We start from the raw sequence: 15,966 nt of genomic DNA on the forward strand, positions 1-15,966 counted from the left end.
AGAAAATTTTTGCTACACACACATCAGATAGAGCACTAATATCCATAATATATAAAGAACTCAAAAAACTTAATACCAAAAAACAAACAATCCAATCAATAAATGGGCTAAGGAGCTGAACAGACACTTTTTAGAAGAAGATATACAATCAGTCGACAAATATATGAAAAAATGTTCAACATCTCTAGTAATTTAGAGAAGTACAAACTAAAACTACCCCAAGATTTCATTTTACGGCAGTCAGAATGGCAGTTATCAAGAATACAAACAACAGTAAATGTTGGCCAGGATGTGGGGGAAAAGGCATACTCGTACATTGCTGGTGGAACTGAAAATTGGTGTAGCGAATCTGGAAAGCAGTATGGAGATTCCTTAGAAAACTTGGAATGGAGCCACCATTTGACCCAGGTATCCCACTCCTTGGTCTATACTCAAAGGACTTAAAAACAGCATACTGTAGTGACACAGCCATCAGTGTTCAAAGCAGCACAATTCACAATAGCCAAACTGTGGAACCAACCTAGATACCCTTCAATAGATGAATGGAAAAAAATTGTGGTATGTATACACAATAGAATATTATTCAACAATAAAAGAGAATAAAGTTATGGCATTTGCAGGTAAATGGATGGAGTTAGAGAATATCATGCTAAGTGAAGTAAGCCAATCCCAAGAAACCAAAGGCTGAATGTTTTGTCTGATAAGTGGATACTAATCCATAAAGGGGGTGGGGCATGGGATGAGTGGAAGAACTTTGGATGGGGCAAAGGGAAGTGGGGATGGGACATGGGGGTAGGAAAGATGGTGGAATGAGATGGACATCATTACCCTAGGTGCATGTATGATTGTACAAATGATGTAACCCTACTTTGGGTACAACCAAAGAAGTCAAAAATTGTGCTCCATTTGTGTACAATGAATGGAAGAGCATTCTGCTGTCATATATAACTTAGTAGAACAAATAAATTAATTAAAAAATAAAAAAGGATATTGCAAAGAATATAGATAATTTATCTATAATTTGTTAAATGAAAGAGAGGCAGATGAGCAAAGTTTGTGAGAATGGGAGTGGACTTTCCATTCCCTCTAAGAATGCACCACCATATTTTCAGCCATCTAGAAACTCTCCAAACTACCTTTTTGTGTTTCTTTGGAGGATTCATTCCACAGGCATGATTAATTCCATCATTGGCATTATTGATCAATTCAGCCTTCAGCCTTTCTGTAGATTGGGGGGCTAGAGCTGGAAGTTCCAATTTTCTAATCGCATGGTTGGTTTCCCTGGCAACTAGCCCTCATCCTAAGGCAATCCAGGAATCTACTAAGAGTCATTTCCTTAAAACAAAAGATACTCTTATCACCCAGGAAATCCCAGGAACTTAGAACATCCATTTCAGGCATACCCATAAGTCAGGAAATTGCAAAGATTTTAGTAATTCTGTCAGGAAGTGGGATCAATATGGGAAATTATTTTTTTCCTGTAGATTAGAGAACATATACAAACCTGAGATTGAATAATACTTTTATAAAGAAACAAGCCAACAGGACAGGTTATATAATACAGACTGAACATAATTTGAACTAGCCTCAAGCAAGTTTGATATTGAATGACTACCTAAAGGAGGCAAATTTCAAGTGTTTTAAAAGTGAGTTCCATGGCTTTGAAGAAAATGAAAAATTATGAAGGACTTTTCAGGTCTGGCAACATATCATTACTGGACACATTGTGCCAGGTATTGTGCAGATTGTAGAGAAAAATGTAAATAAGGGGATGAAAAATTTAAATAGATTAATTTTACTAGGGCAGGACGTCTGAATTTTGTAGAATTAGAGTGGAAGAGGGGACAATAGAGGATGATAGCATGATCTAGAAGAGCATAGGAAGGGGACAATGAAAATGAAGAGATGCTGTTAGAATGAAATCCCATGCCCTGAAATTATCTGTTATATAGTAATTGAAAAATCCTAGCAAACCAGATAAAAACCAAGTCCCCAAAAATAAGTAAGACTGAAAACCAACACTGACCTACGTTTGGAAATAGAATGGCTGTTAACTCAGGTATTCTCTGTGATTTCCTGAGGCTATCCATGAATTCTTCAATTGATGCTGAAAATTCTTTAGTACTGAACTACCATTAAAAAAAAAAAAAAAAACAACCATCAAGCAAGGAAGCTGTGCCTTTCTTGTGTGACATTGGAACCACGGAAGTATTTTTTAGTGAGGCCATTTTTTTGCTTTTGAAAATGACTTTGATTGTAGGTGATAGTTCTTTTTGAAATAACAAAGGTAATTTCTTTTTTCTCCTTTCCCTTCCTTAAGTTATGAAAAAAGTTAGAGATTATTTTATTCACTAACAAAGCTGAATATTTACATCATTATAATACTAGAATTAACTTGCTATTGGAACCTCAAACATTCGTAGCCTATGATGTGGTTCTTAGGTTTTTAATGTGTATAACTAAAATGATTGACTTTAAAAGATTAATATGCTCACTTCATCTTATTGAAGTTTCTAAAGCTTAAAGAGTTGAAGTTGGAAAAGAAGCATAAGTTGAAAACATTTAATAAAATGTCTTCTCGTAATAATTGTAGAATTTATTTTCATTAAAGATTCAAATATAGCAAAGAAACATCAGAGAAGAAAAACTACTATTTCATTTTTTTACCTTTAATCCGAATGTAATAGGTATAATTTAAATTGTACTAATGGAATCAGACTTCCATTTATAATGCTTTCATTTATTTTTCCTTAACAGAGATAAAGATTATGAGTGAGCAGGTGTGTGTGTGTGTGTGTGTGTGTGAGAGAGAGAGAGAGAGAGAGAGCGCGCGCACGAGCTAAAGAACCTGTAAAAGGTCAGAAATTAGTAAAAATTGGGTTGCTATTTTTATTTCCAGTGTAAAATTTTAATTGCTATTGCTTTTAACATGGATATCAAAGGTACTTTTAAAGATTCAAACAGCACAGTAAATTAGCCTTAAAAATTACTTTTTAAGATTGTGTCATAATTTTGATATGGCAACACACATGTATATATCTTAGGTTATATGTATACACACACACATATAAAATCTGTAACTATCTTTTGTTGTTTTTTGTTTGTTGGGTTTCATTTTTATGGTGCTGAGGATTGAGCCAGGGACACTACATCCCAGCACTCCCTTTTCAAATTGTTTTTGATACAGGATCTCACTTAAGTTTTTAGACCAGCCTTGAACTTGAGATCCTGCTGCCTTAGCCTCCCAAATTGCTGGGATTGCAAGAATGTGTCACTGTTCCTGGCTATAACTGTCATAAATTCAAGTTGAACCATCTAAAATTGCTGATATTTAACAATTTTTTTCCCTAGAAAAATGGCAGTTTCATGTTTTTTAACCTGTACTATCAGGAATTCTTTGCTGCTGACATCACACACACATGCAAACACACAGTGGAGTACTGTCTGTACTGTTAAGTGTGTATCCTTTACACACTACAAGCAGTCATTAACTCACACTTTCTGTAGGGCATGTATTTTTACAAGTAAGCTGCTTGTCCTGGCAATAAACAGATGTTCCTGCACATATACAAAGAACCATTCTCCTATCTCCCTAGATCCAGCCCATACCTGTGCATCCATGTCTCTTTGCTACCCTGGGTAGTCATTAATAATTATTAGAAATTAATAAATATTGTGAGTAACAGATAAAAATTTCATTGTGCCTTGTTCTATCCTTAAATTGTATGTTTTGCCCAGTTGTCATAAAGTTGTTGCTTCACAATAACTGTAAGATATTTTGGCATCTTGCTAGCATATTTTCATTTCTATTACAATGGCCTGAATAAGAAATCTGAAGAAACACAGAGTAAATGAGGGCAGTATGTAATTGAGTAATAAGTTCTGTACTGCATTAAAACATGAAATAGGAGAAGTTTAAAAACTTAGAATTCAAATGATTAAAACACTTCAGTATATAATTTGGCAGAATTATTAGTTATGGAACATGAGAGAAATAGGCTTAGAAATGATGGAATTTAGTGACAGTCTTGCCAAATGGTTTTGTTGTCCAAGGGCTCTGCTGAATCCATTCTTTGAGAAAGAGCTTTCTTTCTTTCAATTTAAAGATAATGTTTAACTGTACAAAATTCTTTTTTTTTTTAAAGATTCAGCTAACATTTCACTTGCATCAGTAAAACATCTACATTTTAGGAGTATTTTTAACAATACTAGCCAAAACAAAAAGGAATCAATGTTTTATTGTGAATTTAATTCTACTACTTAAAAATTATGTGTAAATTCTTAATCTCTGAGCATTCTGCTTTATCGTGTTTTACTCCAGTATTTAAATAGACATGCCTTTAATATTTATCAACCCTTGTATTTAAAGATAGGTTGTGAATATACACACAAACGCAAACATATGGTTTGGGTGAGGATAATAAAACTATATTACTGGAAATTAAGTAAAAGCCCTATCAAAATTAGTGAACACACTGAATAATTAAACAAAATGCATGTTATCTAATACTTTAAAAAAATATATAGTACCTCAAACTGATTTTCTTCAGTGTGGGAAGATATCCTATTGACTTCATCAATTTGAGTTATTTTATCAGTATTCAAAATGTTAATAAACATTTGTAACATTCTTAAATATAGTTTGTTCTTAGATGTTCTGAACATTTTCCCTGCCATCAAATTCACTACTCATTAAATCCTTGTCTTAGAACAAACAGTTAGCAAAGAGAAATTGGTCTGACTTCTGGCCTGATTGTGGCAACTTCTAAACAGAATGTCTTTTGTATTGTACTGAATGGTGGTAGGTTGTGTTTTGTTCCATGTGGACATATTTAGGTATTTATATATGTGCATTTTAATTGCTGCTGATATTGTGGTTGTTCCTTTTCCATAGACTGCATTTTTACTGTGTAGTTCCATAAATTGAATGGCTACAATGGTTTAGGAAGTTTTTATAGGGGAAAAAAATGAGAAAAAAAAATGGACTGTGAATTAGGAGATAAATAAATGATATTTAGGTAACAAAGTTATAATGCTTTGAAAAAGATATAATTGGTTAGAACAACAAAAAATGGGAATAGTAAAAAAGAGACATAGCTGTGAAGAATCTTGACCTGATGAATTGGTTCCTTAATTTGGACATTAAATAGTCAGTACTGGGGAGGTTAAAGGTTGGAAGAATAATCTGCAAATATTTATGCTTGTACTAACATGGTTTCCATAAACAAGAAGACCCTAAAGAATGATATTTTCTGGTTCTCCAACATTTTAAACAAAGACTATGTAGTTGAAGCACAAAGCCCTAATAACTTCTTAGTTCATCTCATATCTTCTCCAGCTGCCCTGAGATCTTGGACAAGCTTTTTAACATTAAAAAAAAAAAAAAATATATATATATATATATATATATATATATATATATATAGAGAGAGAGAGAGAGAGAGAGAGAGAGAGAGAGAGAGAGAGAGAGAGAACCTCAAACTGCTTTTCTTCAGTGTGGGAAAAGAAGAATAACTAAATGCTTTAAAAGTTCACTAAGCTCAAGGAAACCTTGACTTAAGGCAGTGTGGACCTAGTCCACTGTTGTTTCTGTTCTTTCTCCCATTGAAGACTTTGCCCATGTTTTCTATTTTGGTCTTGTGAAATCCTGTTTTTGCGAAGTGAAGCTATAGGTTTTTTTTCAACATTAAGAGAAAAGTGTGCCCAATTATCATATTATCCTCAGTATGTCAGTGTTTCCCTGAGTTTTCTAATTTTTTTCCTTAATACAATATGTATTTTATTAAAAGAAATTTAGTAAATTTCTTTTTACATACTTACTGTATATTTACTGCAGCAAATTCTTTCTTTCAAATGCTAGAGTAGAAATTATCAAGTCAAAAAGATGAATAGTTTCATCCAGCAATAGAATTGTCAGGAAGACATGTATTAGATTTGATTAGGGAAAAGCACTGTGGCCCTCAGATGTGGACAAAGGATGCATCTGCCCTCGGGTTCCACACTTGGAGCATACCATGTAACTGTTCTTCAGCCCCTTCCCACAGGGTGAGGAGTACACAAGTCTAAGACATGGCCACCTCTTTCCTTTAGCACCATGTTCTCATTATCTGAAACTTCGAAATTCCTTGCTCAAATGGCCCCAAATATAGTTCTGTCCAAGGGGTACCCAGGGCTATTTATGAGGAGAGCTAGTAGATGAGCTTGGACCTGTTGGCTCATGTGTCCTCCCCTTTAGAAGGACCCACTCAGGGAGAAAAAAAGAAGAGAAGGAGGCAGGCAGTAGAGGTCCAGGTCTTCTTCTGCCTTCTCACTGTGTGATGCCCTGAATAGTTTTAATGAACCCTGAATTTGAGCCCAGCCTAGGACATTATGAGGGTACATATTTTAAGATACAACATAGCCAATACTGTATTTGACAGTTATTTGTCTGATTTATAATTGTTAACTATTTAGTCATACAGCATGAAAGTCTTCGATTGTAGTTTCTCCTTAGATCCCAGAAAAGGTCTGGAGAAAGGGATAGGGAGATCATTTGAACCTTCATTTCTGGTTTGGCCTTTTAGGATATCTGCAAGGTAGTGTGCTACCCTGAAGATATCTGATACAAGCCTGGCACCAGAGTGAAGTGACTGGAAATGATGCCCCCTGTGTTTCGGTGTGCAACAGTGCACTCGAAACCTAAGTACTTACTGAGCTACCATAGCAACAAGTGGAAAGATTGGATGACTGGGGTGTTTGGAAGCTATAGAGAAAGGGGAGTTTGATTCAGCTGTGGCCAGAATTATTTCTTAGGACTATTTTTGTTTCCCACTAACCACTGATAGCTGTTGGACCTTAACCTCCTAAGATTTGGAGTAAATCTTACTGTACCTATTTAAATTTTTGGGGATGTGGGGTAGGGTGGAAGAATGTGAGAATAGAATAAGGAATGTATTATCAAGATTGATTCTTTCACATCTTCATAATATTATTTTATGAGAGAGGAAATGAGATTATCAGTCTATTTTGGTATATTACTTATGTCCAAAAGAGAATTTAAAAGTGAAAATATTAATGCTTTGAGAACTACTTCTGTGATAAAATTCCTCTAATATAAATGATATTCTTTTGATGAGTATATGAATGATTTTTATGAGTTTAGGATATTAATTTCAAATATTCCTTTTATGGAAATCAATGTATATTGGTATTACAAACCTCCCATGTTCAGGTTTGTGCTTCAATTAATTTTTCAGACAACAAAACTTATAACCCTTAAACATAAAAGTCCTTTTAGTTATTTTGGCAGTTAAAATGTCCTCTATAATTTATATACATATATATTAAAATACTCAAACTGAAATACAAGAATATAATTTTCCTACCTTTATCAAAGAGATATTTCTAAATTTGCTTATTAGTGTTAATGCTATTAAATACTTGTGTTTCAAAGTTTTCCATTGTGTAAAGGATTTTAGAATAAAATGTGTTCATTATCAAATATTTTTGACAAATGCAGTTAATATACATGTAAATCTAAAACCTAAATGATGAAATTATTTAAAAAGTAAATTTAAGATGAATAAGGTTTTCTATTGATGTTTTTTAATAAATGACAACAGAATGCATTATGATTTATATTATACCTATAGAGCACAGTTTTTCATATCTCTCTATATAAAGTATGTTCACACCAATTCATGTTTTCATACATGTACTTTGGATAATAATGATCATCATATTCCACTATCATTGATAACCCCTGCTCCTCCCTTCCCCTCCCACCCCTCTGTCCTATCTAGAGTTCATCTATTCCTCCCATGTTCCCCCTCCCTACCCCATTATGAATCAGCTTCCTTATATCAGAGAAAACATTCGGCATTTGTTTTTATGGGATTAGCTAACTTCACTTAGCATTATCTTTTCCAATTCCATCCATTTACCTGCAAATGCCATGATTTTATTCTCTTTTATTGCTGAATAATATTCCATTGTGTATATATGCCACATTTTTTAATCCATTCATCTATTGAAGGGCATCTAGGTTGGTTCCACAATTTAGCTATTGTGAATTGTTCTACTATAAACATGGATGTGGTTGTGTCCCTGTAGTATACTGGTTTTTAAGTCCTTTGGGTATAGACGGAAGAGAGAGATAGCTGGGTCAAATGGTGATTCCATTTCCAGATTTCCAAGGAATCTGCATACTGCTTGCCATATTGGCTGCACCAATTTGTAGTCCCACCAGCAGTGTATAAGTGTACCTTTTCCGCCACATCCTTGCCAACACTTACTGTTGTTTGTCTTCATAATAGCTGCCATTCTGACAGGAGTGAGATGAAAAACCCATCTTAGTTTTGATTTGCATTTCTCTAATTGCTGGCAATGATGAACATTTTTTCATATATTTGTTGGATTGTATACCCTCTTCTGAGAAGTGTCTGTTCAGGTCCTTGGCCCATTTATTGATTGGGTTATTTGGGTTTTCTGGTGTTTAGCTTTTTGAGTTCATATATCCTAGAGTTTAGTGCTCTATCTGATATGTGAGGGGTAAAGATTTGCTCCCAGGATGTAGGCTCTCTGTTCACAGAGTGTTTCTTTTGCCAAGAATAAACTTTTTAGTTTGAATCCATCCCATTTTTTGATTCTTAATTTTAATTCTTATGCTATAGGGATCTTATTAAGAAAGTTGGGGCCTAATTTGACAGGAAGAAGATTAGGGCCTACTTTTTCTTCTATTAGATGTAGGGTTTCTGGTTTAATTCCTAGGTCCTTGATCCATTTTGAGTTGAGTTTTGTGCATGTTGAGAGATAGGGGTTTAATTTCATTTTGTTGCATATGGATTTCTAGTTTTCCCAGCACCATTTGTTGAAGAGGCTATCTTTTCTCCATTGTATGTTTTTGATGCCTTTGTCTAATATAAGATAATTGTAATTTTCTGGGTTAGTCTCTGTGTCCTCTATTCTGTACTATTTGTCTATCAGTCTGTTTTGGAGCCAATACCATGCTGGTTTTGTACTATTGCTCTGTAGTATACTTTAGCGATACCATCTGCTTTACTCTTCCTGCTAAGGATTGCTTTAGCTATTCTGGGTCTCTTATTTTTCCAAATGAATTTCATGATTGCATTTTCTATTTCCATGAGGAATGTCATTGGGATTTTGATCAGAATTGCATTAAATCTGTATAGTGCTTTTGGTAGTATGATCATTTTGATAATATTAATTCTGCCTATCCAAGAACAAGGTAGATATTTCCATCTTCTAATGTCTTCTTTGATTTCTTTCTTTAGGGTTCTGTATTTTTCATTGTATAGATCTTTTACCTCTTTTGTTAAGTTGATTCCCAAGTGTTTTTTTTTTTTTGAGACTATTGTAAATGGGATAGTTTTCCTCATTTCCATTTCATAGGATTTATCACTGATATACAGAAATGCCTTTGATTTATGGGTGTTGATTTTATATTCTGCTACTTTGCTGAATTCAAGTACTAGTTCTAGAAGTTTTCTGGTGGAGCTTTTTGGGTATTCTAGGTATAGAATCATATCGTCAGTAAATAGTGCTAGTTTAAGCTCTTCTTTTCTATACGTATCCCTTTAATTTCTTTCATCTGTCTAATTGTTCTGGCCAGTGTTTCAAGAACTATTAAATTGAAGTGGTGAAAGAAGGCTTCTCTATCTTGTTCCAATTTTTAGAGGGAATGCCTTCAATTTTTCTCCATTTAGAATGATGTTAGCCTGGGGTGTAGTGTAGATAGCCTTTATGATGTTGAAATATGTTTCTGTTATCCCTGGTTTTTCTAGTGTTTTAAACATGAGGGAGTGCTGTATTTTGTCAGATGGTTTTCCTGCATCTATTGAGATGATCATATGATTCTTATCTTTGAGTCTATTGATTTCCATATGTTGAACCAACTTTGCATCCGTAGCATGAATCCCACTTGATCATGGTGCACTATCTTTTTGACATGTTTTTGTATTCAATTTGTCAGAATTTTATTGAGAATTTTTTGCATCTATGTTCCTTAGAGATATTGATCTGAAGTTTCTTTCTTTGGTGTGTCTTTGCCTGATTTTGGAATCAGGGTGATAGTGGCCTCAAAGAATGAGTTTGGAAATGCTTCCTCTTTTTCTATTTCCTGAAGAAAATTGAAGACTATTGGTATTAGTTCTTCTTTAAAGGTCTTGTAGAACTCAGTTGTATATCCATTCGGTCCTGGGCTTTTCTTGGTTGGTTGGCTTCTGATGGCATCTTCTATTTCATCACTTGATATTGGTCTATTTAAATTGTGTATATCATCCTGATTCAATTTGGGCAAATCATATGACTTCAGAAATTTGTCAATGCCTTCAATATCTTCTATGTTTTTGGAGTATAAGTTTTCAAAATAATTTCTAATTATCTTCTGTATTTCTGTATAGTCTGTTCAGTATGCTGGTATTTTGAGTTTTCTCTCTCCTTCTCTTTATTAGTTTAGCTAAAGGTCTGTCAATTTTAGTTATTTTTTCAAAGAACCAACTTTTTGTTTTGTCAATTTTTTCAATTGTTTTATTTTGTTTCAATTTCATCTCTAATTTTAATTATTTCTTGCCTTCTACTATTTTCAGTGTCGATTTCTTCTTCTTTTTCTAGGGCTTTCAAATGTAATGTTAGTCATTTATTTGTTGACTTTTTCTTCTTTTAAGGAATGAACTCCATCCAATGAACTTTCCTCTTAGTACTGTTTTCATAGTGTCCCAGAGATTTTGATATGTTGTGTCTATGTTCTCATTAACCTCTAAGAATTTGTTAATCTTCTCCTTGATGTCTTCTGTAACCCATTGTTCATTCAGTAGACTATATTTTAATCTCCAGGTGTTAGAGTAATTTTTATTTTTTATTTTGTCATTGATTTCCAATTTCATTCCATTATGATCTCATAAAATGCAGGGTGGTACCTCTACTTTTGTGTATTTTCTAAGAGTTGCTTTGTGGCATATTATATGATCTATTTTAGAGAGGATCCATGTGCTGCTGAGAAAAAAGTGTATCTGCTTGATGCAGGATGAAATATTCTATATATGTCAGTTAAGTCGAAGTTATTAATTGTACTATTGAAAACTATAGTTTCTTTATTCAACTTTTGTTTGGAAGATCTATCCAGTAGTGAGAGAGTTGTGTTAAAATCACCCAAGATGTTTGTGTTGTGGTCAATTTGACTGTTGAACTTGAGAAGAATTTGTTTGATGAACATATGTGCTCCATTGCTTGGGGCATATATTTTTATGATTGTTATGTCTTGTTGGTATATGGATCCCTTGAGCAGTATGTAATGTCCATATTTATCCCTTTTGATTAACTTTGGCTTGAAGTCTACTTTATTTCATACAAGGATGGAAACCCCTGCTTGCTTCCTCAGTCCACATGAGTGCTATGATTTTTCCTAGCCTTTCACCTTCAATCTGTGTATGTCTTTTCCTATCAGATGAGTCTCCTGGAGGAAGCATATTGTTGGGTCTTTTTTTAATCCCATCTGCTACCTATGTCTTTTGATTAGTGAGTTTAAGCCATTAACATTCAGGGTTATTATTGAGACATGGTTTGTATTCTCAGCCATACTTGTTTATTTTTGTTATTTAACTTGACTTGATTTTCTTCTTTTGATAATTTTTTTCCTGTAGAGTACTACCTCCCTGAGCTGATTTTCATTTTTGTTTTTCGTTTCCTCTTCATAGAATATTTTTCCAAGGATGTTCTGTAGTGCCGGTTTTCTAGCTATAAATTATTTTCACTTTTGTTTATCATGGAAGGTTTTTATTTCATTACCCAATCTAAAGCTTAATTTTGCTGGATACAGGATTCTTGGTTGGCATCCATTTTCTTTCACAGCTTGATACATGTTGTTCCAGGATCTTCTAGCTTTCACAGGCTGTGTTGAAAAATCTCCTGTTATCCTAATTGATTTTCCCCTATACGTAATATGATTCCTTTCTCTCGTGGCTTTTAAAATTCTCTCCTTATTCTGTGTATTGGGCATTTTTATTATATTGTGCCTTGATGTGGATTTGTTGTGATTTTGTACATTTGACAAAAAGGCTTCTTGGATTTGGATTTACAATTCATTTGCATGTTTGGAATGTTTTCTGATATTATTTCATTGAATAGATTATTCATTCTTTTGGTTTGGATCTCTATGGCTTCTTCTATTCCAATAACTCTTAAATTTGGTCTTTTTATTTTATCCCATATTTCTTGAATGTTCTGCTCATGATTTCTTACCATTATCACTGTGTGGTCTACTTTCTTTTCAAGATTATATATTTTGTCTTCATTGTTTGATGTCCTATCTTCCAAGTGGCCTTCTCTGTTGGTGATGCTTTCATTTGAGCTTTTACTTTGGCTTATTATTTCTTTCATTTCAAGAATTTCTGCTTAATTTTTTTTAGAACCTCTATCTCTCTTTTGAGGTGATCTTTTGCTTCTTGTATTTATATAGGTACTTGTCAAAATGATCTTTCACTGCCTTTATTTGCTCTCTTATATCTTCCTTGAGTTCACAGAATATTTAATCATGTACATCCTGAACTCCTCTGTAATTTCTTCTGCTGTGGCTGCCAAGGATTCTAATAATGTGGTGTCTTGATTGGTTTGGGGCACTTTCTTCCCTTGTCTTTTTATGTTGCTCCTGTGTCTTCTCTTCTAGCTCTGTGAGTCTGGGGTGTTATTGGTTTTACCCTATAGGTTTCTGGTGCTCTTGTAGGGTTCCAAAACTTCTCCTTTGTGGTGAAGGACAATGTTAACAGATCCCAATATTAACAGTATACCACCTATGAACAATTTGTTGTTATTCAGACATTTAGAGTTTGGACTCCATGTACAGAATGTTGGATTCGATTATTATCTATAATATAATCAGTATTTTTGTTAAAGGGTTTACAGTTGCTGATGGTGGGCAGTGAACTGGGGGTGGAAAATAGGACGATATGCTGAAGAGGTGTCATGGGAGGATATATATATATATATATATATATATATATATATATATATATATATACACACACACACATACATACATACACACTCTAGATATATATATCTTAGGAAGTGTGAAAGAAATCTAATGAAGAGTAGCAAGAGAATAAACAGGAAGTAATTTAGGGTAGACAAGTACATGGGAAGACAATAGAGTGCATAAAACAAACACACATAAGTATTTAGAAAAATAAAGGATGTTAAAATAGTAAAAATTGAAGGGGGAAAGAAAAATGAAAAAAGAAAAAAAGGGTATATACAACACCTCTATATTATATTACTCAAATAATTCGGTCCTCAAAATCCTATTTCATGCAAAGTTCTTGGTTTCACATATGTTGGGGATGTGAGAGTGGGAGGATAGAGAGGTAGAAGAAAAAGAAAAAAAATACTCGGAGGAAGAAACCAGAATTGTTGCTAGTTTTAGAGATCCCTATTGTTCCTGCTTCTCTTCTCATCCAATAGGTGGGTTATCTGTTGTAAGCTGGTGTCTGCCTTCAGGGTTATGGAGGTAACCAGGCTGGGAAGGCTGGTCCTTGTGCAGGGTGCCTAAAAGCAGGGAGTTGCACCTGCCAGTCCCTACAGAGAGACTGCACCTCACAGGTCTCTTTTTGGAATGGCTGGTATGAATTGTGTGCCCATTATTATGTCCCTATCTTTCCTGGAAAATTCCCAGTTCCTGGTCTCTCTGTTAGCCTCTAAACTTTAGCCCCATCTCCCTCTCCCTTAGGAGTTCCCGATTGAGGGACCTCTCACACTGGGTCTCCCTTGGGTGGTGCCCTGGTCACACTGCACAAGTGTCCAACTGAGAGTTGTTTTGTGTTGGGCAGCTACTATGTTGAGTTACTGCCGCTAGGGAGAGAGGGAGTTGGAAACTAGGTAACTGGCCAGCTGGAGATCCAATCTGGGAGTTGTCCCCACCAAATATGACAAGGAGGTTGAGCAAAGATGGAGGCATTCTTCTTCCAGTGCTGGGGTGTCTAGTCGGGTGGGGGAGGCTTGGAGATGGCGTTGTGCTGTGGGTAGGTAGCAGCTGAGTGTCCTGCGTGGGAGCGGAGCAAAGTCTGGGAGTTCTGCAGAGGTGCTGATAGGTGATTCTGCTAAGGCGCTTGCAAGCCCTGTGCTCGAACTTTGGGAGTCCTGCACGAATGCTAACACCTGTAGCCCTGCGTGGGGTCATAGCGCTGGTGATTTCTGCTGGAGAGAAGCTGTGTAGCATCCTCTAAAACCTAAATAAGGTTTTAGAATGTAGATCTCTCAGAAAATAAAATGAAAAAAAAAGTCCTTATAATACCAGTAAATTTTTAAATGTATAGGGATATTAGTTTGAATTAAAGCTTTCTAGAGAGCAAAACTGAGTATGTGCTTTGACTTAGCAGTCTAGTATTATAATTTACGTATCCGTAAGAGAAAAATGCATTGCTTTCTAGGTTTGTACTACAGAAAATGCCAGTTAATTTCCAAGGAAGACGTTACTCATGATACAAAACTTTTCTGTTTGATGCTTCCACCAAGCACTCATCTTCAGATGCCAATTGGGCAACATGTTTACCTCAAGCTAACTATTACAGGTAAGACAAATGGAGGCTTTGGGGAAACACTTTCTTCTTTTGTAAGCAGGTCAAAATGATACTAATCTATTTAGGAAGCAGTCATTTAAGTTATTGATAAATGTTTCTGGGTAGCTAGATTTCATGTTAGCCTGAAACTAGGTTTTTGGATACAGTGTTTTCTATGTATTGGAATTAGAGTGTTCCACATCATCATATGGAACAAAGAAATTGCTCCTAGTCAGAGAGATGGTTTCATCAGCATTGTCATTTATTACTAACCAAACTCTAGAAGAAAGGTGAAGGGGTACAGACTGGTTGGTCCTCCAAAAAGATTACTTCTAGAAATTCACTAGCATCTCATAGTAGGAGCTAATTATGTGTATATCACTTATGAAGTTGAATTTATAATATTCAAAACAAGTGAATGACTATAAATGATTTCCTTATGTGCACCACCAGTATAAGAAGCTCTAAAAATGTATTCCTTGCTGTGCAAATTCTTTTTCCCTCACTTTCATCCTAAAATTATCTCACTTGTTTTAGATACCCTTATTGGTATTCAGTGTTTTATTGGCCTTTTGAAGCTTCAAAAGGTAAAATACTAATGTCATGTAGTGTTTCCAGCAGTCAGTCTAACAGACTATCAAATAGGATTTGGTAGATATGGAATATTATGATGGCATAAGTTTTCCTCTACATCATCACTAATCTCAGGTTACCATTCAAAAACTGGTATCTTCCTCAGGGTAGTTATTGCTAATGCATTTTAATTTGCATATAAATTAATTTTGTATATGTCAAGGAGCCATGTAGTAAATTTTGGTCATGATTCTTCTTTTTAGAATTTGGTTAGCATGAATTCTAATTTTCCTTTTTTTAAAAAAAACTATATTTTTAGAAATAGTTGGATTAACTATTCTTTTTATTGGATTAACATTGGATTAATATTCTTTTTATTCACTTACCAAAGTAATATATAATGTTAAATTGTTTTAATCAATTTAAAATATATAAAATAAAAAGTGAAATCTTCTCTTTCTCTCCCCGAATAGTTTGTCACTACTAACTATTGTTAAATATTTATGTATAATTGAAGTTATTATGTAAATACTTTTCATATATATCCATGGAAAATATTAAGACCATTTTTATTGTGACCCATTACATGCTGACAGAATAGATGATTGTCTAAATTTGTTAGCATATATCCTTATTAGTTTAGACCACATTTAATAAAAGCAGATTGTCTATATTATAGGTAAATAGTGATTTGTTAAAAATATTTCAGTATTTATAGGTTTCAGGTATATATAAGTATACTGCATATATGTAGAGCATATAATTAGAATTAACTGCCCATTAATTTTAAATATATACTGATAGCATTGTAAAATTTGTATGCTTCATCCTCTTTAAGAGCTTT

At 34.2% G+C, this 15,966-nt stretch overlaps 1 protein-coding gene across 5 annotated transcripts in view; it reads left to right on the forward strand.

The window, feature by feature from the left end:
• The window catches only part of LOC308649590 (cytochrome b5 reductase 4), a 91,701-nt gene that overhangs the window by 46,954 nt on the left and 28,781 nt on the right, over positions 1 to 15,966 (forward strand). For all 5 annotated transcript variants that reach the window (XM_081295247.1, XM_081295248.1, XM_081295245.1 and 2 more), the window contains one exon: positions 14,421 to 14,561. In XM_081295247.1, coding sequence (XP_081151373.1) covers positions 14,421 to 14,561 — 141 coding nt within the window. The remainder of the gene's footprint in view (positions 1 to 14,420; positions 14,562 to 15,966) is intronic.

This window comes from Spermophilus citellus (assembly GCF_964194105.1).
Source record: "Spermophilus citellus genome assembly, chromosome: 5".
Lineage (NCBI taxonomy): Eukaryota > Metazoa > Chordata > Mammalia > Rodentia > Sciuridae > Spermophilus > Spermophilus citellus.